The sequence below is a fragment of the Mirounga leonina genome, unplaced genomic scaffold, assembly GCF_011800145.1.
Source record: "Mirounga leonina isolate KUSES-001 unplaced genomic scaffold, KU_Mleo_1.0 Mir_200, whole genome shotgun sequence".
Lineage (NCBI taxonomy): Eukaryota > Metazoa > Chordata > Mammalia > Carnivora > Phocidae > Mirounga > Mirounga leonina.
Genome location: NW_023270503.1, coordinates 24,756,778 through 24,782,594, shown reverse-complemented (window position 1 = coordinate 24,782,594; position 25,817 = coordinate 24,756,778). Strand labels below are relative to the sequence as shown.

Genomic DNA, 25,817 nt, shown 5'->3' with positions numbered 1-25,817 from the left:
TAAGTCTTGCAAAGTAAGTCCAAAAGGCTCATGAGAATCACCAGGGGAGTCAAAATGCAGATCCTGGGGCGCCTGGGTGGCTCAGTCGCTTAAGTGACTGCCTTCAGCTCAGGTCATGATCCCAGGGTGCTGGGATCGAGCCCCGCATCGGGCTCCCTGCTCAGCGGGAAGCCTGCTTCTCCCTCTCCCACTTGTGGTCCCTCTCTCGCTGTCTCTCTCTCTATTAAATAAAGAAAATTCTTAAAAAAAAAAAAAAAATGCAGATTCCTGGGCACTGCCCAGAATTGCCAACCAGAAACCCCCTGGGTGGGGCCTAGGAATCTGCGTTCCAACACACACACACACTCACACTCTCCCCCCCACCCTACACTGGTAACCGTGCATCCCGTGGGTGAGAGCTTACGGCTGGCTGCCGGCCACATCAGACTACGCAACTGGCAAGAGCAAAGGGCTTGAAATCTGCCTCTGTCACTGGGCTCTGGGCAAGTGGCATGGCCTCTCTAAACCTGTGTCCCCCTCTGTACAATGGGGATTAAAAAAATCTCTCCTTCACTCTGAGAAACAAACAGGGTTTTAGAGGGGAGGGGGGAGCGGTTAGCCCAGTGATGGGTATTAAGGAGGGCATGTACTGCATGGAGCACTGGGTGTTATACGAAAACAATGGATCGTGGATCACCACATCAAAAACCAATGATGTCTTGTATGGTGACTAACATAATAAAAAAAAAAAAAAAAAAAAATCTCTCTTTCATCACGTGGTTGTAAAGATTCTGTGAGGTCAGGGCCTGGCCCTCGGTGAGGACCTCGGTGAGGACCTCACGGAGGATGACTGCCATCCTCAGCACTTCCTCAGCCTGTCTGAGAGACAGGGGCCCGGCGGCCGGGAGGCGAGCAGCAGGCCAGGCTCCGGGGAGGGGAGTAGCGAGCCGAGCCGAGGTGGGGCAGAGGGACCTCGGGACCTCGGGAGCCTGAGCCCAGCGGCTTCCTCCTCCAGACCCCGCCCCTCAGGGATCTGGTTCCAGGGGCAAAAAGGGCTACAACCCCGCTTTTGTGGGACTGACAAAAGCTAAGGGAATTAACAGGGTTTGAATTTCTCCTCCTGAGAGTAGGGCTCTGTGTGTGTGTGTGTGTGTGTGTGTGTCTGCCCCTGCCTCTGCCTGAGTGCATGCACTCTCGCACCTCGGGGAGCTGCACCTGACGTCTCCTCCCTACACCTCTTCTTCTGGGTCCCCCTGATGGGGCCCCCACCACTTGGGGTTCTGACTGCCCCTCTCAAGCTGTGGGGTGAGTACAGGTCACCCTGGATGCTGTGGCCTGCATGCCCCTCGAAGCCCCCTCCACCTCTGGCCCCAGGGGGCCCTCTCCAGGATGGGGGGGTCCCGGGAAAGTCATCAGCTGGCTAGGGTCTGGCCAATATCTTCCCCGTGCAGACCAGGCCCAGGCCCCAGGGCTGCCTCAGCCCCTCTCCCTGCCAGCTGGACCACTGCCTCCCTCAGGGGGCAGAGGTCCGGTATCCATACCGGCTCCCCGCAAACTGTGGGTTTCACGCCCAGCAGGGTCAGCATCCGGCCTAGCAGCTGTAAGCTGCCGCCGAGGGAAAAACCAGCTTCCCCTACTTGCTCCTGGCTGCTGTGGGGCACGCAGGAGGCCTGCACCTCACACCTCACCGGGACTGTACATGGTCAAGGTCACTGTACTTGGGAGTGGAAAAACCAGAGTCCAGATCCTGAAACTTCATTCACTGTGCGTGTCAACAGGCAAAGCCTCAGTTCCCTCATCTGATGGCCCCCAGAGCGGGGTCAAGGATGAATGAGGTGAAAGTAACTAAGAGCGCTCGCTAAGCTATAAAAGTTCTCACCAGCACCAGGAACTACCGTGTTTATTATCAAGGCAGAGATAAGTTCTCCTGAGGGAGCTGGGTGGAACTCTGGAAAGAACACAAGTCTCAGAATTAGACAAACCAGCCTTCCAAGTCGGGGGCATCCCTTCCCTCTTCCCTAGAGAGGGGGTGATCCTGCCAACTACACAGGCTTGTGAACTGAGGGCACTTAGATGCCCAGGGCATTAGGCGCTCAAGGTGAGAGCAGTTAATAGTGTTCCTGCCCCTACTACTGCCCCATATGATCTTAGCAAGTCCCCTCATGTGTCTGGGCCTGTTTCCTCATCTGTACCATGGGAGAAACAACACCCTCACGGCTGCCAGAAGTCAATGAGAGGACACTAGAGAGCACAGGGCTGGTTCTCCTTCACAGGACCTCCTGGGAGACAGGGACCCAGAGAGGTCATGTTAACGTCAGACAGCAGGAACCCCACTCCAGAGGGATCAGGAGAGATCCCCCTCTGTGGCCCGAGGGGGGTCCTCTGCAACATTTTCCCCAGCCCTGGGCACCCTGCCCACTCGGCTAAGTCCCTCAAGGGATCTTTGCAGAAGCTCCACCCCACCCTACCCCAGCGCCCCCAGTCTAGGCCAGGTTGGTCCCAGAAGCCCTCCCAGATCTCCAGGCACAGTGACCTGTTTGGGGCTCAGGGCTCTGGATTCTTTGCTTATTCCTCACTGTCCCCTAAAGACTGAGTCGTGCCTGGGGCAGGAACCCATCTCCTCCCCACTACAGTGGCATGCACCACTCCCCACAAAGCAAGTGCTCCAGAAAAATTAGGCCCAAGGAGACAAGTCGGACAGGCCCCCAGGGCGAGGCCCCCTTCGCAGCCTGCCCTCTGCGGAGCGGAGGAGCTTCGGAGACATGGCCAAAAAGGGTGGATTGACCTCAGACTGGCCTGAGCCTGGGGGAGGTGAGTCCCCTCCTTTGAGGGTGGGGTGGGAGTGGAGAGGAGGGAGAAAGGAACGGCTTCCTGGAGGAGGCAGGCTTTAGAGGCCCCACAAGAGATTCCTGGAGCAGAGATACCTCTCAAACCCACTTCCTCCATTCCTTTGACAAAGTCAGGAAATATGAAGTAACCAGGCGCAGGGGTGGGGGCAGGGAGACAGGGAAGTGCCAGGATTTCAGGACCGTGGCCTCGCTGAGTAACCACAGGGGGAAGGGGGAAGGAGCCCTTGCCAAATCCAGGGGTTACAACAGCCCTCCCTCCCTGCCAGGCCACAGGGCCCACCCCGCCCCCTCACCTGACTCTGGAGCTCGCTCTGTTGCTTGAGGCGGAGGTTTTCCGGGGTGTCAGCCACCATGGTGAAGGACTGCTTGGGGTAGTGTCTGCAGGACAGAAAGAAGGGCGGAGGTCATTCTGGGGAAGGGGCGGGAATCTTTGGGCTTCTCACAGGCCGGACTCTCCTGGAAACTCCCTCTTACCCGTGGGCAGCCCCTGCCCTGCCCAGCAACAGGGCCACGATGTGCACCAGCCTTGGCTGAGAGGAGGCAACCGTGTCTCAGACTTGGCCAGGGCCAAGCTAGGAAGACGCATGAGGCCTGAGGGGCTGGCCTGCCACGGAGAACCGTCCTGAGCCGACAGGAGGCCCTGGGGACAGTGTCTTGAGGGTTTCAGATGACCCTTGTTTGGAAATAATCCATGCCTTAGAATCTAGCGTGCGGGGTGGGGGATGGGGGGTGTGGAGAGGCCTGGGCCACCCGGGATAGCCCTACCAGACTGGGGAGAAAGAAAACGGGCAAGGACCAGGCGCCTGGGTGGCTCAGTCGGTCAAGCGACTGCCTTCGGCTCAGGTCATGACCCCAGGGTCCTGGGATCGAGCCCCGTATCAGGCTCCTTGCTCAGCGGGGAACCTGCTTCTCCCTCTCCCACTCCCCCTGCTTGTGTTCCCTTTCGCTGTGTCTCTCTCTGTCAAATAAATAAAATCTTAAAAAAAAATAAAAAATAAGGGCGCCTGGGTGGCTCAGTCGGTTAAGCGACTGCCTTCGGCTCAGGTCATGATCCCGGAGTCCTGGGATTGAGTCCCACATCGGGCTCTCGGCTCAGCGGGGAGCCTGCTTGACCCTCTCCCCTCTCATGCTGTTTCTCTCTCTCTCTCAAATAAATAAATAAAATCTTTAAAAACAAAAAAATTAAAAAAAAAAGAAAATGGGCAAGGGCCAGAACAAAGTGTTCAGCTAAAGGCAGAAACAGAGACCAACCAAGCAGAGGAAGGGCAGGAGGGATGTGGAGATAAAAGTAAAGGGGAATGGAAACAAAACAGACAAGCAAAGGGAAAAAAAGAGAGAGAGAGAGAAACCAAGAAACAGACTCTTAACTCTAGAGAACAAACTGAGGGTTATGGGGCTGCGGGGAAAGGTGATGGGGACTAAGAAGTGCATTTGTCGTGATGAGCATGATACTAAAATAACAACTTAAAAAAAAAAGGAGTGAAGGGGAATGGGACATGCATATGGGGGGGGGGCTTCCTGGAGGAGGTGGTGAGAGAGAAAATGCACACATCCAGAGTAGTGTTTCCAAGGGCTAACAAGGTCTAACTTAACTGGATGTAGGTGAGAGATCAGCTTGACGTCAGAAAATCAGCTTGAGGCCCTCAAGTGACAGATAACACTTTAACAAAAGGTTGATGTTTGCCCAGCGTCTTAGTTCATCAAATCCCCACAAACACCCTATTTTCCTGCTTTGACAGAAGGGAGAACTGAGGCTCAGACAGGTTAAACACTGTGGCCAAGTCACAGGGCCAGTAAATGGTGGCATATAAATTTGTACCCAATCTCCCCAGGGCCCAGCATCCTGAACCAAACCCTCCCATCTCCAGACACAGGACAGACCAGGAGGCTGCTCCCCAGAAAGGGGGCCGGACTGGAGGTAGCAGGAGCCAGGGCAGCCCTCAGAGCGAGGCCCGCAGGGACCGCCACGATCATGTGGTTGTGTCCCCTCATTTCTCAGAGGAGGAAACGGTGTTGTGGTGCCAGACACTTAGCACTTAGCTGATTTCATAATTAACTCATTTATCACATTGGTTTCTTATCCTTTCTACTTCTCCATGAGGTGAGGTATTTCTGGTCTCTTTTGTCCATTGATTTATCCCAAACTCCTCAGAACAGAACCTGGTGTTCAACAAACGTGCGATGGATAAACGAATGTCCCACCAGGCACTGAAGCTGGGCCAAGACAAGAACTCCACTCTCCTATGTCCCACTGGGTCATCCCAAAGGCCCCCAGCAAACCAGCTAAAGGAGCGGAAGCCCTGAGTCACTGGTTTGTGGGAATGTGCGGGAATGTGAAACGGTTGCGGGTCCACAGGGGCTCCGTATATTTCAGGGGCTGGCGAGTGGCCTCTCTGAGCAGGAGCTGAGGTCTGGCCATTTGCAGCCCTGGGTGACCACACCTCACCACAACCGTGACCACCTGCAGATCCCCGAGTCACAGGCCGTCCTCAAGTAAGAGATGGGGCGCCGCCTTCCAGGCATGTTCCACCCCGGCTGGCCTGGCCGACGTGCCCTAGAGCCCCAAATGAGCTGCCCTCCTACTGTGCGCTTTGGTGACAAAGCTGGGGGGTTCTTGCGGGCACCACCCTGAGCCAGAGCTACCTGTGAACACGTTGACTTCCCCCGCAGCCACCACTTGTGAAGGGTAGGACTGGGGTTTGCAGAACTAAACCAGGGTGGGGGGAGGGGTGACTACAATGGACACAGTGCTGGGCTCTGGCCCTGCCGCTGACTCACTGGGTGACTTTAGCAAATCCTTTTTCCTCCTGGGCTGGTTCCACTGTCCTGGACCTAGGCGATTCCAGCTGTGCCCCTCCCCCAGCCTCCACTGCCCCACCTGGGTCCTGCCTCCCAGGTGGGCTCGGCTGGGGCCCTCAGCTCCCCCAGCAGAGGGAGAGGAAAAGTAAACACAGGTGCCTACAGCTGGCAACAGAAATGGCCTGGGGATGAAGGCAGGGCTAAGGCTACGGGTCCAGGCCCCAGGCTTGGGCCAGCTGCAGGGGGCCAGGGCCACCCACAGCTGAGGTGCTCCGTTCAAAATTCCTCAGCAGCTCCAGAAAAAGGGAGGGTCCACTGGGAGTCTGCTTCTGGAGATTAGAAAGAGAACGGCAGGAGGGATCCAAGTTAGGATCTCTAGCAGAACTGGCTGGCCCCGAGGTCCTGGGAGGGAAGGCTTCAGAGATGGCCCTCCCACCAAATCAGAGCCCTTCCCAAGGTGTCACGGGGTGGGTGGGGGGGGTGGTGAGGAGAGCATCGGTGGCAGAGGAGGGAGGTGAGGTCCTGAAGCAGGCGGACCGAGGGGAAGACCTTCCGGGCAGCTCTGGCCCGTTCCGAGATGGTGCTGCTTAGCATTTGGCGGGGAAGGGTGGCGGGCAGGCTCGGCAAACACACGCGCTCCGCAGCCAGTCTGCAAACCTGGGCTTTTCCCATTTGCCTGAATGTACGAGGTTAAAATGGAGTGCCAGTTCCGGTGGCCCAAGGACAGCCCGACGCGGGCGGCTGACGTGCAGTTCCGAGGCTCCTACAGTGTCCACACCCGCGGGATGCAGACACGGGCCCTTCACAGCGATGCACGGCTCCGAGACACGGGGGCCAGCCGGTCCCCGTCTCCACCACTGCACCAGAACGGTATCGGGAGACCCCGCCCCCCAATATGCAGCGAGTGCTTCTGGAGGGGACTGTGAGGTGTTTCACCTTCTCCTTGGAACCACCATGACCCCCAGATCTCAGCCCCCCCCCCCATGGCCAGAACACCAATCCGGCAGAACGGAAGGGGAGACCAGCCTAGATGTTCACGCAGCTTAATCTAGCGGGAAGCGGGGGAGGGGAGATTTTAATCCTGCATCAGATTAACTAGATTCAAGAGGCGCTCCAGAATCTCCGATCTCTTAGCCCGCCTCCTGGACCCCAACCCTGGACCGGAGGAAGGCAGGCAGTTATCTCTTCCTCTTGCTGGGTCCAACCTGTCCCCTCCCCACAGCCCCAGGCCCTGGCGAGCCAGCCGCGCCTCTTCCCTTCCCCTGCTCACTGCGCTGCAGGTTCCCATAGCAACCCCATCCTCAGCTCCAGGCTGGAGAGCAGCAGAGCAGGGCAGACACAGAGTCTGTGGGGGTGGGGGGAGAGGCGCAGGCAGCCAGGCTGTCCTCAGCTGCCGAGGAGCCCCCGAGGGCAAAACCGGGAGGCTGTGAATGCAGGATCCTTGCGGACAGTGTCAGTGAGGAAGACGGGTGCCTCGGGTGTGTTTCAGGGGGGAGGACGCACAAACGTGGGTGCTGTGCCCTTCCCTCACCCACACGACTGCCTTCCAAGAAGGGCTGCAACTGATCTGACCTTCCAGAGACCACTGCTGGGCATTCTACCTTTTCCCTCCCTCTCTGTCCTCAGGCTGAAGCTCTCCCCACCCATTACCCTCAGATCCCAGTCGGGAGGAATGGATGTGTGCGAAAGCCAGTGCAGGGCGCAGAGGCCGCCCAGGGGTTACCACCCCAGCTGGGACCCCAACCCACCAACAGCCTGGGCCACGGTGAGGTAACGGGCGCGGGGGGCACGGTGGGAAGAACTGGGTGTCCCAACCCTACCTGAAGCTGGGTGCAGAGCAGAGCTGTTCTTTGTCCCTTCCGTGGGCCCGGCTGCACCCAGCCCCTTGTTCATTACCCCAGGCAGTGGGCCCTCCACTGACGCCCCTCCCCACCTCTGCCTGCAGCATCGGCTGCTCTGGGGAAGAGAGAGGCATGGAGATGGTCCAAGTCCACTAGGACGGGAAGCCTGGGGGTGGGGGGCGCAGGGGAAGGGATCTAGCAGCCATGAGGGAAAGAACAGGGACCCGCAGGGCAATCAGGCAGCGCGGCTGCAGCAGCTGAGGCCTCTGGGAGAATTTACGGGCACATCAAGTGCCTTGATTTGGTGTGTGCCCTGTGGTATCCTGTGCCCACTCTCCCTTGAAATCTGCCACAAGGCTTTGGGTTAGGAAAGGCAGGCATTCTCATTGTGCCCATTTTACAGATAAAGAAACTGAAGCTCAGTGTCAAGTACAAAGACCTCGCCCAGTGCACTTCCCCTCCCCCCAAGTGCCCGGCCATCTAAAGGCAGGCTGACATCTCTCCCAGATGGACCCCAGTCCACACGGCTAGCTCTCAGAGCTCTGGGGAAAGAGGCGCTTGGCGGGGTGCGTGGCGAACAAAGAACTTTATCTTTCAACCCCAACCAGTTCCCACTGCTTGGTCATTATGAGAGACCCTCTGGGGGTCAGAAGGCAGGCAATCAGAAGCCACCTACTCCCTAAAACTTTTCTAAAGCCAAGTGTCTCAAGAGTGTAGATAATGACCCACATGGATGCAGAAGGGTCCTCTGCCTCTCTGAGGTTTGCCCTAAGGACCTCTGAGTCACCTTCTTGCTCAGAAGGACTACAAGGACAGGGAGGATGCTGAGAAGCTGCGAGGCCCCTGCTACAGACACACTGGTGACAGGGACAGCTTGCAGGGCACAGCCCCACTCCGCTCCTGCCCTCCGCCGCATTCCAGAGGCAGAGCCAGAACCAGAATAGACCAGAGATCCTGAAAGCCCAGCTCCCCCTTTCTACAAGCAACCTTGCCCCTTCCAGCCTTGGACCCCTTCAAAAACCACAGCTTTTTGTTCAGAGAGGAACAAAAATACATCAACAAAAGCAACAAGGAGCCTTTGGTTTTACCAAAAGAAAAAAAAATAGCCCCTACATCCTGCCTCTGGAAGGAGCTGCTGATTCCCCTGCTGGGAACACTGCCCATGTGGGTGGGTGGGGGGGCTCCTTTCTAACCCAGTTTCTCACCCGTCCCCCAGGCCTGAGGAGCTGAAATGGTGGGGATAGGAAGCAACAAGGAAGCATTGTTTGACCAGAGGAAAAAAATGAGCAGCCAGAAAGATCAAGGCCAGACATGAAGAAGAACTTACCAGCCCTCAGGCGTTGGAGACAAGATGAAAAATCAAAGCTGGTACCCGTCCCTGATGGCAGTACATAAAAAGAAGTGATTCTGCCAAGTTGGGTAAGGCATGCAAACACTGGGCCTTGGTTTCCTCATCTCTAAAATGGGGCATTAGGAAACAAAGTGATCTCTGAGATTCCTTGAGGCCCCGACATCTCTGCGTGTAAGGCTTTAGGGATGAGAGTGGTGGTATTGGGGGCCGTGCATCTGGCCACTGTGGATGCCCTGTTGAGCCTGCCTCCTCCATCCCAAACACACATCACACACGCCCCTCTCACTCCCACTCCTGGCACAATATCCGCTCCCTGGGACATCTGATCCCACTGTTCCCAATCAAAGAGGCAGGAAAGAGGGAAGTGGAAAAGTTCCAGGCCCCAGTCCTGGATTTACCCACCAATGCCCCATCCCTAAGAGTAGCTGGGATTCGAGACAGTTTGCTAGAATCCAGAGACACTTTGAGCCCCCAATCCCACCAGCACAGACCCCACCCCACACTCTGAGACCTGAGGGAAGGAGCAGGATGATAGTCCCTCGTTCTCCGGAGCCTGGGCCATCTCCACCGTCCTCAGCCCCCCACCACACAGCTCAAGGAAACTGCAGGATGGATCTGGAAATCTGTATTCAGTGAAGAGGGGGAAGGTGCATCTGAATGTCCCCTCTTCTTTCCCCGGTCTACGTCCACCCCCACACTTGATACCCCCAAAAGCTGGTTCCCCTGGCCTGAATCTCTGCCTGGGGTGCGCAGCCTCCATTAACTCCTGGCCCCCAAGGAGAAGGGAACGGGCCCATTTCTCCCCCCCCCACCCCCCCCACCCCCCGACCTCCACACTCCTAGACTATTTGCATGGAGACAAAGGGGCAGGTTTGTGCGTGTGGACACATCAGCTCCACTTTCACAAAACGTAGTTTACAAAACAAATAATCGAGGGCATAAAATATTCCTCTAACCAAGGGAGCAAGCAGGCTCACCCCACCTACCTGGAAGTTTCACGCTGACGGTGGTTCTTACACCACCAGCCATTGTACACAAGCAGAAAGACACACCTCTAACCATGTCACAGCAATGCCTGGGTGGCTGTGCCTGGGAACTGGGAACACACACACGCCGCCCATTCAGTCTGACTCCTTGGCATTTCTCCCCAGCCCCACATCCAAGCGTGTGTGTCTGGATACGCACCAGGCGTGTGTTTAAGGGCATGTTTGTGGGGGTCCATGACCGCCCAGCAGGCTGGCTGGGAGCTCTAGCCTGTTCTCTCTGCTGCCTAACCCCAAAACAAGTCTGGTGCAAGAAGAGAAATAGAAGAGGCCTTTTTGCTACTTAACAGTCACTTTCTAGAACATTTTAAAATCTCAGTCTTGAGAAGCCACTGGGGAATGACAGACAGCCTTCTTCTCTCTTGACCACCCCTCTGCCAGATGCTGGCTCAGGGACTGGCCAGAAATAGGCACACCACAGAAGCCTCCCTGCACACCAAACTCACACCCTCCCCCACCGAGGGGGTCCAACTCCCTGGCAACGTGCTGGGAGAGATCACCAGTCCCTCTGGGTCTTGAGCAGGAGGTACTGCTGAGAAGGAAGGAAGCCAGGCCTGAGGTCTACAAAGCAAGGCCAGGAGGGGAGTGGGGGCACAGCTACACCCTGGGAAACCCCAAGATTCAGGAATCTGAATGCCACTGGAAGATGGGGCCAGAGGCAGAAAGGGAACAGGAGGTAATGAGAGGGGACGTCAGCACAGGGCCTGGCACGTGGCAGGGGCTCATCCTCTTTGGTCTAGGGGCCCGCATCCCTGGGGAGGAATTCGTAACCGGGGAGAACCTGAAGCTCGGACAGGTCCAGAGGGTACTCCCTGCAGGCCAGGCCTACTATATCCGGCTCCTTCTGGACTCACCAGGTCAGGTTTGCGGGTCTGAGCCCAGACCGACTGCTCAGCAGAAGCCCGGGTTAAGGGAGTGTGAGTGCCTCGGGCAAGGTGCGACTCTCCCCACTCCCGGCTGAAGTGAGACACAGCGGGGCCACACATCCACCAAGGCTTCCGCTCTCATTCAGAGTCCTCCCTAGATAACATCCCAGCTGGGCCAAAGGTCAATGGGGCCGGGCAGAGGCTAGGGCTGTAAAGGCTGGGGGAACGAGGGGCCAACCTGCTTCTCTGGCCAAGGGCCAGGAGAGAGATAGGAACCTCTCTGCCTGGGCAGTTGGGAAGCAGCATCCGGGAAGAGCTGCTTCATCTTCTGCCTTCCCTGGAGACCCCAACACCTGCAGGAGTCCCCACCCCGACTTGCTGCACCCTCCCCAGAAGAGGGTAGAACAGCTAAGCTGCGACTCTGGCACTAGGCTGAGAAAATGCAGAGAAAACAAGGACAAGCCTCTGACTTCTTTCGCCAACTCCCAATGCTCACTGAATTCTAGGCTACTAGAGTCTTAGGAAGAGACGTGAGTAAGCATCAGTCCCTGCCACCCACACCAGGCTCCGGGCTCAGCCTCACTTCTGCTCAGCAGCTGCCCCCAAAGGAGCCTCGGTGCCCAGGATCCAGATTCACGTGGTCCAGCCACGAAGGGGTTACACTGCCCCTGGCCTCTGGCTTTACTGAACCCCACCCCACTCCCCAACAGAGGGAGGAAGTGGCAGAGAATCAGGGCTTGTGTGAGCCCTTAAGAATTCTAAGAATGTCCCATTTCCCTTGGGGGGGGTGGGAGGGGTTGGTAGGGGGAAGAGGATCAGTGGAAGCTAATAGAAGAGCAGAGGAGCTGAAGGAGGAGCCGGGACAGAGCTGTGACCCTCCTTCTTCCCCAGGGGCAACCTTCCCAGTGCCCCAGTCCCTCCCAGAAGGGACAATGTCCAAGCTGCTTCCAGAAATCTCTTTTTGCCAGCACCTGGCTCAGGATGGCAGAGAGCAGGTAGCAGGCAGTAAATGCCTGATGGATGTCCAAACCCCAGGGAGACGACACAGTGGGGTTCAGAGGGCACTGGGGGTGCTGTAAGGGAGAGACAGCCTTCCAAAAGGATTTAAGCCCCCCAGTCCTTTTAGCCGAGTTCCCGAGCCCAGTGTTCCCCTCCTTGGGGAACCTCAGCAGCAAAGAGCCTCCTGACGGAGAAAAAGCCTGGACTCAAGTCAGATCCTGGATGTTTCTGAATTTTGATTTTGCCACTACTTAGCGAGTGACTTGACCTTCTGAAGCCCTCACCTGGCAGGTGGGGCGTGAGGTCCCGCACACGCAGTGGCCCCCACGCTGAGTTTACAGTTGCTGCACAGGAGGTCAGCTTGCAGGTGGTATACTCTCTGGAAGTGCACAGGATGGGAAGGGGGTGTCCTTCTGGATGGTGTCCTACCCCACCTCTCCCCTACTTCCCCGCAGCAGGACAGGCTGCAAGTCCCCGTGTGGAAGGGACAGACCCCCAGCCAACTCCACTGGGAAAGACACGAAGGATTCCACAGCCTTCCACAGGCTCCCTCACCAGAAAGGGAGGAAAGAGATCTGCCCCCAGGCCAGGCGCCCCCTGCATGTTGCCCCTGGTTCTCAAGGGATGAACACCAGGAAGGGCTGGAGCCAGAAGCCCCCAAAGCCTAGGGCCCAGACCCTCTGGCAGAGGGCAAGGAAGAGAGAGAAATGAGAAAAGGCAAACACGACAGGGCAGAGCACCGTCTCCGGAAGGGCCACACCGGGCCCCTCCCTTGTAGTGGGGCGCAGTGGAGGGAATAGGCATGCTTGGCAGAGAGCAACATGCTTACTGGGTTTGAACCAGCCTCTCACTAGCCATGTCATCTGGGGTGAGTCCAGTCCCTTCCCCAGCCTCAGTTTCCCTGCCTGTAAAACGGGCCTATTAGTAGCCCTTAGTTCATCCGGCTGAGGTGAGGACTAAAGGTGATGAGTGCTTATCAGGTATTGTGTGGCAGTGCTGGGCAACATCCTGGAACAGGAGGAAGGAGGAGGGAGGGAGGCAGGACTCACGCGTTGCAGTAGGGGGTCTTCTCGTAGCCCTTGTAGTTCTTCATGTTGAGTGTCATCTTGCAGGTCTCGCAGTGGAAGCATGCTTTGTGCCAGAACTAGGGACGGAGGCAGAGGGAGGAGAGCCATGAGACACGGGGACTTCGGGAAGGGGGACTCGAGCCCCAGGAAGGAGCACGCCGTCCCAGGGATGGATCACAGCATCACCCTGGGTGAACCGGGGCCATTTCGAGTCACAGGCTCCGAAAGCTGACGACACCCGCCTCCCCTTCCCCACTCCCCACCGGTCAGCTGTTGGAGCTGTCAGGAGCGGAAGGCGGGCAGACAGACTGGGTGAGTGCCGAAAAGGCCCCCAGAAGGCTGGTTCCATCGCCCCCAGACCACTCCTGCTGCCCCCCCAACACACACCCCCAGCCGCAGAAGCCTCATCGCTGATGCAAAGCTGCACGAGGATTGCTAAGAAGCCACTGCTGCTGAACTCGGAGGGGCAGCTCCTCAGCCTTGACAAGGTCTAGAGAAGTGGAGGGGGGCCCGGCCGCCATGCCCGGGGCCGGAAGCCCGGCACGTCTTACTCCCACTCCAGGGCCCCCCCACCCACCCCAGGGCTGTTCATCTCTCACCTCCCGCCTCCTGGGGGCCCCCCCGCCGTGACCAGAGTGGGGGGGGTGCCCCAGGCTCTGGTCACCACACCCATACCCTTTCTACCTTCCCTCACCCTTCTTCCAGCCCCAGCCAGGTAACTGGTACGAGAGGCCACCCCCCCCCCACCCCCACCCCGCCGCAGCTCTCCCTCCGAGGCACTACAGAGCTCTCCCTGGAGGGTATGACCTACGGGGGACATCAAAGCTCCACCCTGATGAGCCGTGTGACCTCGGTCAGGGCCCATGGCTCCGAGCCATTTCCATGTGTGCAGAATGGACGTAAAAATAATACCGAATACCGAGCACTAAATGAGAAATCACCTGTAAAGCACTCAGCACAGTGCTTGGCCCCTCTAAGGACCCGAGTGTTAGGTGCTGGGCACTGCGACAGGTACAAACCCAGCCGAGGGGGCTCAGCAGCTTCCAGCAGCTTCCAGTGGAGGTTGGTGCGTGCTGGGGAGCAGGGGGGGGCTCCACCGTGTGCAACCACAGCTACAGTGCATGTGCGAATGAGTGGCAGGTAAGACTCCAGCAAAACCCAGGGAGCAAACCATGGGGCGGGGCAATCGAGGGGAAGAGAGTCGAGGACCAGGAGGGAAGGAGAACCGATGCAACAGAAGTGCCCGCATCCTGAGAAATGGTGATGCCCAGGCAAACCCACGGCAGTGAGACAGAGATCGAGAGATTGCACCCCTGGCAGCCCAGGATGAGGCCCCAGGATCAACAGTGACCCGGAGTCCAGCTTCCAGGACCCCAGAATCTGGGCTGTCTGGTGACCTGGCGGGCCTGCCTCTGCCCCATTTCCTAGTGGTCAGAGGAAGACACTCCTGACCCCTCAAAGGAGGAGGCCAAGAGCCAGGGAAGGGCCTAGGGGGAGATTTCCGAAGGTGCCCAGCACAGAGCTGGCTCTCAGCCACCTGTTAAGGAATTCGCCCAAGTCAGTGCTCTTCTAAACGTGCTGCCCAGCCAACGGGCGCCTCTGGGACACTTGGGAGGAGGGGGCAGAAAAAAGGAAGCTGAGAAGCTGAGATATCACCTCCTCGACCCTGGCCCACCTCAACCAGAGACCAGGGGATAATTTGGGGGTAAGCGCCTTCTAGTAGAGTACTTTCCCTATCAAGGAGACTCGCCCAAGGTGGAATAGTAAATGAAGATAGGAGAACCACTCTTTTGGGAAGAAGGCCAGCTGGAAGTCTGGAAGCAAAGGAACGGCTGGTGTTAAGCTTGGCCCTCACCCCCACCTGGGCTTATCCCAGAGCCCAGCCCAGACTGCTCCCAGTACAAAACCCCCGCACACACACAACCTGGCTGGAAAACTAGAACAGGGTAGTCCCTGCCCCCCATCAGCCCCCCCCCGAAGTGACAGCCCCTCTCCCCCCCACCAATGCCTAGAAGGTGCTGGCAGAGTGCCCCAGCCCTGTCACCACCCAGTCTGCTGGCCTCTGCCTGCCTAGCCGCACAGGCCCCTGCCTGGGCCTCCACCTCCCCCCACCCCCTCAGGGGCCTGCCAGGAAAAACATTCTCTGGAATCCGGACCATGACCCACTTTCACACACACACATATGCAGGAATATGCACTGTCCTAGGACTGGGGACCTCCAAAGCTGCCTCCTGACAGACTTGGGGGAGACACAGGGAAAGAGGGAGATGGCCAGGTCCCCGCCCAGGAGCCGAACCCCTGAGGAAGGGGGGCAGAGTATACTGGCCAGGCTGGGGGTACAGGAGTGCCCCAAGAGACCTCCCAGCTGCCTTCTGGAGGAAAGGGAGCCCCCAGGAGGGGATGGGGCCCATTTCCATCAGCAGTTCTTCCCCCCCCCCCCCCAGCTCCAGAGACACCATGCTCTCGGCTGGGCGCATGAGAGGCCGGCCAGTAGTGCCCTGCTCCCTTACAGGGGGCTCAGGAGCTGGGTAACGAACACGAGAGTGGACTGACGGCCTCCAGCGACGCCACTGAACTCACGCTCCCCGTCTGCAGAGTGGTCTCACAGAGGTGCGGGGTGGGGGCGTGGGAGGGACGAGATGACCCAGATGCAGGCTCCAAGCCCAGCGCCGAGAGCTGCTTCCCCTCTAGGCTAGAGCTCCAAGGTTAAAGAAAATCCAGTAGCTCTGGCTACTGTGTCCCCTTTGGGCAAGGGCGGGGGAGGAGTGCAAGGGGGAGCAGAAGATGGCAAGTCACCCAACAGCCCCTGTGGGCCAAGCCGGGGCTGGGGACCCCAAGGGGATCCCAAGATGAAGGACACCCCATCCCCACTTCCATCGGTCTGGTGAAGGACACAGGGAACGAAGTCAGTACAGCCCCACAATGACCTGTCTGCCTCCCTCCCCTGCCCCATAGGCCCTGTGGCAAGCAAGAGTCCCCTCCCTTTCTTAGAGGTCCCAGGTAAGATTTCAGAGATGCATTCCTGAGACTCTAGCCTCAGGAGAGTAAAGTGCACCTCTGGGTGGGCAGCTCTAATCCTTCCTGCTGCCTGCAGGAAGTCCACTGTTTCCCTCCCCTCATCACAAAAACCCGGGGCGGGGGGGGGGGGGGCCCCCCCGCGGAGGGCGCCCCCCCCCCCCCCCGGCGCCCCCGGGGGCCCCCCCCGCCCCCCCCCCCCCCCCCCCAACGGGGGGGGGGGGGGGGGGGGGGGGGCCGCCAGTCAGAAGGCTCTCAGCCTGTCTCTGGGCTCCAGTGGTGCCCATAAGGCCCCTCCACCTGCACCTCCAGAGCTCCATCCGCTCCACGGAAGCCCCCCCATTCCACAGAAAGGCAAATGGAGGCTGGTGGGGGCAAAAGCAAGATCCCCCACACGTGGTCAAGGCTTGGGCCAGCCTCTCTTTCTCTGGAATCACTGTGCAGCTGGGGGAAGCGGCTCTCACAGCTCTGGGGGAGGGGGATGCGGCGAACCTCAGGTCACTGTGCCTGCAGCCTGGCACCTCGCCCTCTGCACCCAGGCTGCCCGAGGTGGCCATGACTCAGGGTTGGAGGATGAAGCCCTCCCCTCCCTTCCTGTTGCCAAGGGTTACAGTGCCTCCCTCCTCCGGGAGCAACACCAGCTGTCCCCTGGCCGGGCCCGGGGTCACCATCCTAGCTCAGTCGGCCACCTGGGCTGCCGGCTTAAAGGCAAAGACCTTGGCTGCAACTCCCCAATTTTCCAGGGGGAGATTATTATTCCTAGTGCCCCAGCTCCATACAGGAGCTCAGGCCCAGAACATTCCTCAGGCCAGGGTCAGAAAGGGGTGGACCAGTACGGACACTAGGAGACGGTATAAATAAAAGTACCTTTTGCAAACAGAACAGGCAGAAAAGCTGAGCACAAAGCACTTTTAGATTTGAATTCCAGCTCTGGCTGAGCAGGGAATGAGCCACATGATCTGTCTGAGCCTCCATGTATGGGGTTCATAATTCACGGGAGCAATCACATCTGTTTTGTGAAGACTGAACCTGGTACGTTGCAGTGAGTAGTAGCTACGGTGAACAGATGATCACGAAGAGATCGTGGGGTACGCTCAGCTTCAGCTGGAAAAGTAGGGCACCACAGCTACGTGGACTTGCCTTCTCTCTCTCTCTCTCTCTCTCTCTAGTCTAGCCCAGCCGCCTTCTACCTTGCTGCCCCCTGTGGGGGGGTGGCTCAGACCACCAGAGGCAGAGCGCCCTCCCCTCCCAGTGAGGCGTTCCAAGGGGAGCTAGCAACCTACCAATCCTCTACCCTTCCCGAAGGTCTCCACCTGTTTTCAGGGGCCTGGGAAAGGAAGCCAGCGGAGAGTACTCGACAGTACAGATCCCCGGATACAAATGCATCCCCAATAGGGTCCGGGACAAAACTCCGCCCTTCTCCAAATGTAGAGGACGTTCTGGGACACAGACTCCCCTCCTCCCCAAAGGCCCTGCAGCAGCCATTCAGAGAGCCTGGCACAAAGCAAGTGCTCAATAAATATTTGTTGAATGAATGAGCAAATGAGGCCACCCCATTTCTCCCCCAACTCTAAGCCCAGAAGTCCTCTGAGGAAGCACGTTTCCACCTCCCTCCTCAAACGCCATCATCAGCGATATATATTTATTCAGCATGCACAGCACGCTGGGTGCTGCTGGTTGGGGGCAGGGTGGCCATCAGCGGTGACACGGCCTTTACCCACCTAAGCCTTTGGGAGATAAGGCTCAGGGAGGAGAAAAAGCTAACAGCAAGGACGTAGCTTGTGCTCTGGGTCACATCGTGAGCTAGGTACCATAGGGAAATCGTAGTGAAATGAGTCTAATTTGACTCTCCTCTAGTAAATGGGAGGCCTTGAGAAGTTGGTTAGCAACCGCATCTATGAGACTGAATGCTCCCCGCTCCCAGGTCTCGGTCCTCTGGGCACCAGGTCCCCAGTCCAAGTGCCTGTGCTTACCGTCTGGAGAGGATTGGGAGGAACAGGTCTGACACCTGAATATTCTAGGCCTCCTGCTCAGTGGAGGGGGGGAGGTCTCCCCAGGGCCACCGCCTCTAAGGAGAGCTCTAAAAGGAGGGAGGAATCACCATCTCCCACTTCCCAGGGCAACCCCACCTGAATGTCCTCTTCCAGCTAGGGCAAGTAGAACCCCAGGAGAAGGCATCCTGCGGGATCCCTACCTGCCCCACCCCCACCTCTGGCACACAGCACCAAAAGATTTTATAAGGGAGCTGGGTGTGGGGCTGGACCGAGTATCCCAGAAAGAGAGGGAGGACACAGCCTACACCGCATCCCCTTGCAGGCACTTTGGCAGGAGCTGTAGTACACTGCCCCACTTCTAAGGAAATGACATCATTCATACCCATGTGACAGATGGTGAATACTGAGGCCTAAAGCCATTCATAAAGTTGGTGGGAGCAGACCTGGAACTAGGACCAAGTCTCCCTTTGGCTCCTGGCCAAGCAAACCCTCCACCAAATATTGCTTCTGCCTTATATAGGTGAAAGAGCCCACAGCCTCTTCCCAGTTCATGACTATGGAGAATGGGGGGTGGGGGGCACATGGAATGCAAAGGCCAAATGCAAGATGCAGAGGCCAAAATCCCTCCCATCGAGGAAAGGCAAGAACCCCGAACAGTTAGTTCTTCAGCTAGTGCCTCCAAGCTCAAGTCCTGCCTTCCAGAAGCTGGTGTGGTCTTTGGGAAGATCAGCACCCCCACTGCTTGTGCCCACATTATGGCTCTCCTTTCCTCCTGCCCAGCCCAGGAGAGATAACGAAACAGCAGCAGCCCCATATATCTCCTTCCTCCAAGAGCAAGTTCAAATGTATTTCAGGACCTGGGAACCCTACCCCATTGCCCTGACTCAGAGGCTAAAGATCACAGGAAGCTCCAGTCCCAAGGGAGAGGGAAGAGACAAAAAGTATCCAATGAACTATCCTTTCCCAAACAAAACCTGGCTCCAGGTGTGCGATGAAGTAGGCCCCAGGGCTCTGCACCCCTCTTCCATCCCATGCCCCCCAACCCCTACCAGTTCAGACAGGTAGGAGGGGATATTTGGATTTGGAGTCAGTTTTGGGAGGTGGGTGAAAGGCATGACAAGGAAGGAGAAAAACCAGAGGCTTCTCCTCCAGAGTGGGGAGAAGATGAGGAGGGGGAGGAATCGCATTAGGATCTTAGGGAGCTTAAAAAACCGGATCCTACCCGAAACTGATGGAAACACCCAGTTCTACTCTTCACCTCCCTCCAAAAGTATAATAGCAACCAGATGAATAAGTCCAGCACGGATTGGGGGGGCGGGGAGAAACGATGCGTAAGGGCCCCCAAGGGACCATGAATTTCCAGAAGGCCACCTTCCCCTCTTCCTAACACCTCCCCCTCTTCTGGGCTTCCCCTGAACTCAGCCAACCCCACCCTTCATTGGGGAAACCTGCTTTGAAAAGTTAGCTCTTTGTTCTACAAGCCGGTCTCAGGCTCTGAGCACAATTTCAGGAGATCTCTGCAAAGCACCCCCCACCCACCCTACTCCAGCACCCGACCCCGCCCCGCTCTGGCTGGGCGGCCCAGCCCCGGGAGTTGGCTTCTAATTTGAGGTGGGGGCTGGGAAGCTATGAAGGAGGTCTGCTAGTCTATTAAGCGCGAAACCACCGAGGTGGGTACAGGTCGTCCAAAAAAAGGGGTCTCGCAGTGGGGCTTGGGTCCTTATCCGAAGCCCAGTTCACCAGATGTAACACTGGCCGGCTGATAGCCCCCGCCCTGGGTCTCCAGGCCATGAAGTCCGGCCATTTGCGGCCAGAGCTGCGGGTTTCGCTGGGCCCCCCAGCCTCTGCCCCGCCCCCCCCGCCGCCCCCTCCCCCCAGCGCCCCGCGCTTCCGCCTACTTGGCGCTCAGCGCGGCGGGGAGAGGGAGCGGCCGTCTCCTCTCACTCTCCCGGCCCTAGGGGGCGGGACTGCACCCCTAACCTTCCCCCACCCCCCACCCCTGGGCCTGGCCTCCCTACTCCTCTTCCGTCCTCCTAGCCCCAGGGCACAGAGCCCACTATTCTCCAGCAGTGGCTGCCGCCACGCGTGGACTCCCTGCCGCGCCGCAGATCTCCCGGTTTCCAGACTGGGGTCTGTCCCCACACCCCATGACACCGCCCTCCGTTCCTCCTCCCCGGATCGCGGGGACGAGGCGGCACCGACCCGGCCCTTCTCTCCTCCCCTAATCCGGAGCATAGCTCGGGGATTGCAACGACGCGCCTCCGGATCCCGGGGCTCACCTTATCCAGACAGTTCACCTTCTCCGTGGGGTACACGATCTTGCCGCACCGGGCGCAGTTGGGATTCATGGCTCCGGGAAGGGCTGGGGCGGGGACGCCCGAGCTCGCGCGCGTTCTCTTTCCCCGGAGCGAGCTGGCGGGAGGCGGCCGCGGCTGCAACTACACAGGCAGCGGCGACGGCGGCTGGAGCTAGGGAACTGGCCTCCGCCTCCGCCCTCCTTCCCCTAATAAACACAGCGGGGAGGAGGGGCTGCACCGGGGCGGGGACGCGCCGCGGGCGCGGGCAGGGGCGCGCGCGGGCGGCGCGCTTCCCGGGCGACGTGGGGCTGCGCGGGGGCGGATTCCGGGGAGGGCGGCGGGGCCGGGGGCGCGCGCCTAGGTGCGTCCCGAGGGTCCCCCGTACCCCGGCGCTCTCCGGCGGAAGGTGCCCTCAGCGCGCCCGGAGGCCAGGGACCCCCTTGGCGCTGGAGGCGGCGCGGAGCCCGTCTGGCTGCACATCTGGGGCGCCCGGGCTGCGGGAGGCGGGCCAACCCCTCGCACCCATCGAGGGTGGGGCTGGAACCCTCCCGAACGCCGGATTGGATTCACCAGATTCGGGGACTTTCCTTTGTGCCGGTCGATACCTGGCGTGAACCTGCGGCCGGAACGGGAAGCCCCTGCCCCGCCCCTCAGTTAGCCTCCCTTCCCCCACATCCTTTCCCACGTTTGTAGGGCGGAACCCGTCCCTACAGCCTGGGCGCTGCGCCTCGCAGCCCCGGCTAGTTCTTCCTTCCCCGCGCTCTGCCTTGCGGCTTTCCCGGGTTTCTCCGGGTCCGGACACCTTCTGCCCTCCGCTTGGCCCCCTTTCTTCATTCCTTTCCCCTTACTCTTACTCCCTACCCTCAGTGTAGCAGTGTTTTAGCCTCCAAAGAGCCATGTCCAGGCGCAGCAGCGGCGTGGGGGTATAGCTCAGTGGTAGAGCATTTGACTGCAGATCAAGAGGTCCCTGGTTCAAATCCGGGTGCCCCCTTCGTGGTTTTTCCTTCACTCTGACACGAGCCATTTAATAAATTGGATTTACTATTGACCGTTGGATCCTAGGTCAAAAGAAAACCGAAAGTCGAATTTTTACAGATGCCATCCTCATTTTCCAACCTTAGCAGAAAGTTTTCGATTTTGCTTTGTACCCAGCAGAAGGAGGAGGCGTGGGTGCGCCCACAAACCATGTTCAAAAGCTGCAGCTCCCTATCATCCGCGCCAGAATTGGGATTTCTGCGGCCACCGCCAGCAACCTCAAGGGTGTCAGGCAGTTCGAGGCGCCCGGGTCAGAGGACAAGATTACTCCCCCAACTTGGCTTTCCCTTTCCGATGGGGGAGGTGGATGGTCAAGAGAGGGAAACCCACAAACACAACCTTTCCCCAACTTCAACTTTCTTTCTTAAGTAAGGTGTCATGGACCTGCCGTGTTCACCCTTCCCTCTTGCTCATGACACAGGCAGAGTGAAAGCACTTCAAGAACGTTAAAATGGCGAATTCACACCCATAGGCTCATTTTAATTTACAAAAATAAAGTTACATCCGGACGCAAACTTGATATATACTAAGGCAATGACTCTCAAATTTGAGCGTGCAGCAGAATGACCAGAGGAGCTTGTTGAGACACCCCCAGTTTCTGACTCTGCAGGCCTGGAGTGGAACTTCAAGAATTTGCATTTGTAACCAGTTCCTGGGCGCTGCTGCAGCTGGTCAGGGGGCCACGCTTCGAGAACCACTGAATTAGTAATAGGAGGCGATTGATTGTGCTTCACAACCTAAAGGTGGGACAGATATCTGTTGGCTTCCTGACTGACAGTTAACATTGTTGGGCCACAGGAAAACAATGTCTGAAAGCAGCAAGGGCGTCCCCCTCGACTAGATTTTGCCCAAAAAAAGGAAAAATAAAGGAGAAAGGGAGAGACATGCTGCCCGGGTCAGGGGGCAGCTGTGATATTTTAAACCCGGAATCTGGTTGTGTCATCCTTCGGAGCCCTTGGGGAATACTTGAGTGCATTTTTCCCCATGGCTCTCATAACTGGGAGAGGCGTCAAAAGCCTGGGCATGGAGACTGAGCAGAACCACTGTCGGGGCGCAAAGCCCAATCCCAGGGAATAGCCAGCTTTTCACCCCTTTTCTGGACAGTAGGCCTCAGACTTACCACCTGCACTTTTATCAGGCCAAAGCCCTCCCTTTGAGCTAACATAAAGAAGGAGAAAGCCATCTCCTTTTGACCTATCTTCTATCTGTGCTGGGTCTTAAACTTCTCAACCACGTAGATAAACCTTCTGAACTTGGATTCTGTTCTAGTCTTCTCGGAGTAGGAACTAGGCTAAATAATGTTCCCTCTCCCCCCCTCCCCACCAGGCACTCCATTGTTAACCTAAAAAGAAAACTATAATTTAACATTAAACCAATAGATCTCAAACTGTCTCAGAGATGAAAATAGTTTGGTGCTCCCTTTTTACCCACAAGTGGGCTTCTTGCCACTGAGTTGGGGTATACCGTAAGACTGGACAGAGTAATATTCCACTGTTCAACCTCTGGGGTGTTGCTCTTTGCTTCTCAGGTACAAGGAACAAGTACCTGCTGGGGGAAATCAGCCAAGTGAAAGAGACCAGGATTCCAAAGAGTTTCGGATTCATGACCTACAAATGTCCGGGTTATACTTGAACAACTGTGAAAAACAGTAAAGGTAGCCAAGGGGGCACCCGGATTTGAACCGGGGACCTCTTGATCTGCAGTCAAATGCTCTACCACTGAGCTATACCCCCTCTGCTGGCAAAGGTGTGGTAAATTCTCTTTACCACAATCCTAAATTTTTCATCCTGAAAATTATTTGTTGGAAGTTCGTTTCTTCTTGCTAGATGATACTGAATTTTCTAGTAAGGAGGAACAGAACTAAAATACCAATAGAAGACATGGCATTTTGAAAACATGTGAAGTCAGGTACCAATCTGCCTTTTCAAAATAGACTCAATTCCCTATCCATAACCCCACCCATCTCTTTACCCAAAGAAGTCAGAAAACAATCTTTTGCAAAACTGGATAGGAAATCCTTTTCCCTGGTCTCTCTAAAAAGAATACAAACACCAGCTAACAGGACACCACTGGGAGACACTCCCTGCCTGTACTCTCTTGAGGTCACTCTCTCTTTTTATGGAGCAACTACTCCACGTTAGGTGCAGAACATACTTTCTGTTCTCACTCACACCAAGTCTAAAGTCTAGTGAAGACAAACCAGAAACCAGAAAGTTAGGATCTGAAAGACATGAAAGGGACAGTTGGCTATCGGGGAGGGCAGGCATTCTAGGTAGTGGGAATGACTACCACCAAGTCCCTAGAGTCAGAGTAGCTGGAGAGGTGGACAAAGGGAGGGCAATTCAAAAGAGCTGGACAGGTAGCCAGGGCCGTCAAGGGCCTTGTAATCCAAGGCAAGGAGTATGGATTTTATTGCATATGGATGAAAAGCCAGCCATTGGACGGTTTGGAGCGGGGATTTGAGATCATCACCCACACTGCTATGGGGAAGAGGTATGGGGACTCAAGAATGGACGTAGAGAATACACACAATGGAATATTACTCGGCCTTTAAAAAGCAGGAAATTTTGCAATATTTGACAACATGGGACATTATGCTAAGTGAAATAAGCCAATCACGGAAGGACAAACACGGAATAATTCCACTTACATGAGACATCTAAAACAATTGAACTCACAGAAGCAGGGAGTAGAATGGTGGTGGCCAGGGATGAGGAAAGAGATATGGGGAGTTGTTAACCAATGGGCATAAAATTTCAGGTATACAAGATGAATAAATTCTAGAGATCTGCTATACAACATTGTGCCTGTAGTTAACAATACTGTATTGCACACTTAAAAATCTGTGAAGGGACGTCCGGGTGGCTCAGTCGGTCGAGCGTCCAACTCTTGGTTTTGTTTCTGCTCAGGTCATGATCTCAGGGTCGTGAGATTGAGCCCCACATCAGGCTCTATGCTCAGCACAGAGTTTGCTTGAGATTCTCTGCCTCTCCCCCTCCGCCTCCCCCTGCTCATGCACACACTCTCCTTCTTCCTCTCAAATAAATAAATAAATAAATAAATAAATAAATAAATAGCTAAATAAATAAATAAAATCTTTAAAAATCTGTGAAGGGGGTAGATCTCATGTTAAGTGTTCTTGCCACAATAAAGGAGAAGAAAAAGACGGACACAGAGAGACAGGCTAGGATTCTATTGCAGTAGTGCAGGCAAGAGATGATGGTGGTGTCTTAGACTACAATAGTGTACTTCTTTCCTGGCTTTTGTAGCTTCCAGAGGCCACCAGCATTTCTTGGCTCATGGCCCCTTCCTCCATTTTCAAAGCCAACGTAGTATCTTCTCACCCTCTGATCTCTGCATCCATCCTTACATCTTCTGTCTCTGACTCTGATCCTCCTGCTTCTCTCTCATAAGGACCCTTGTGATTCATTTGAGTTTATCCACATAATCCAGGATAATCTCCCCAACTCAAGATTCTTAACTGCAACCACATCTGCCTTTTATCTTATAAGCTAACAGATTCACAAGGGGATTGGGACATGGACATATCTGGAGGGCCCTTATTTAGCCTACTACCATGGGAACAGCAGAGCCGGAGAGGAGTGTAGGCCTCCAGATGGGCCATGGAAGAGAAGCTACGTGCTTCCTGTAATTTGGATGGCTTGAGGAAGAGGAGCGAAAGAGAAGAATCACGAGTGACTCTTGTTTTTTGTCTTCACCATCTGGGTGGATGGTGGTGTGGTTTCCTGAGATGAAGAATACCGGGAAAGGAGTAAGTTTAGAAGGGAAAAAATTAAGTTTCTTTTTAAAACTCTTACACAGAAAGTAAAACAGTTCACATCTTCAATTCTTTCATTATCAACGACCTGTCTCCAACTGGACTGTAAGTTCCTTCAGGGCAGGGATCACTTTGCATTCCTCCTTGTTTTCCCCACAGTAGTTGGCACAGCGCCTGCCTGGGTCACATGCTAATATGGGTCAACATGTTAAGAGTGAGGTGCTCCGTAGATATTGAAGAGGGGATGTTAAGTATGCAGTTGAAGATCCAGTGAATTCTGGGGACCAGGGAGAGGTCTGGGCTGGAAATGTAATTCTGGGAGTTGTCAGTGTATAGTGGGGAGTTGACGAAGGAGGTAGTAAATCCCAGAAGTGCGCTAGACTTGGCTCATACTGCTTGTGAGAACTGATGATTGAATTTTCAGGAATTTTAAAAGCCAGTTGGCTTCCTTGTGGTAGCTTGAAATTGGCAGGTGGGAGTATTTGCACCGTGGGAATTAGCAAATGCTATAAACCAGGTCCTTTGAACCCACTGTTAGCCATTTACCAGCACACCACTGCTTCTGATTCTGATTTTCTCCAAAATGGAAGAAATAGGCCAGCTCTTCAGCTAAGAGAGTGAGGAAAGATAAGATATGGAAGGTTTGAGACAGGAGAAAGTGTGTGAAATAGACATTTTGGAGAGTGAGAACGTGAACCTAGCCAGCCAGTGGTGTAAGAATTCTAGCCAGGGAACACTAGCCTGTTTGAGATTGATGAGGTGACATAGGACTTGTGAGCTCTTCTCCAGCAAAAATCAGTGGACTGGGTGCTAGCCTGGTGTAATGTGGTAGTTGAGTTTTATCAGGATTGTGGTTTGGCTGGCAAGTACAAACTAGGGTGCATAGTGAACCAGGCAGGCGCTG

General features: G+C 56.2%; 1 protein-coding gene and 2 non-coding genes across 4 annotated transcripts in view; 1 reads left to right on the top strand and 2 right to left on the bottom strand.

Annotated features, from left to right (window-relative positions):
- Positions 1-20,314, bottom strand: part of LASP1 (LIM and SH3 protein 1) — a 40,188-nt gene extending 19,874 nt beyond the window's left edge. Inside the window, exons 1-3 of one of the 2 annotated variants that reach the window (XM_035026997.1) lie at positions 20,083-20,314; positions 12,777-12,871; positions 3,122-3,206 (exon numbers count right to left, since the gene is read on the bottom strand). In XM_035026997.1, the coding sequence (XP_034882888.1) occupies positions 3,122-3,206; positions 12,777-12,871; positions 20,083-20,151 (249 nt within the window). In that variant the 5' untranslated portion in view covers positions 20,152-20,314. Of the gene's footprint in view, positions 1-3,121; positions 3,207-12,776; positions 12,872-20,082 lie in introns of those variants that run through there. The other variant, XM_035026998.1, reaches the window with a different exon arrangement.
- Positions 20,315-21,019: 705 nt separating this feature from the next.
- On the top strand, positions 21,020-21,091 carry TRNAC-GCA. The gene has a single exon. It is a non-coding gene; the product is annotated as a tRNA-Cys (tRNA).
- A 1,705-nt stretch (positions 21,092-22,796) lies between these two features.
- On the bottom strand, positions 22,797-22,868 carry TRNAC-GCA. The gene has a single exon. It is a non-coding gene; the product is annotated as a tRNA-Cys (tRNA).
- Positions 22,869-25,817: the final 2,949 nt, after the last annotated feature.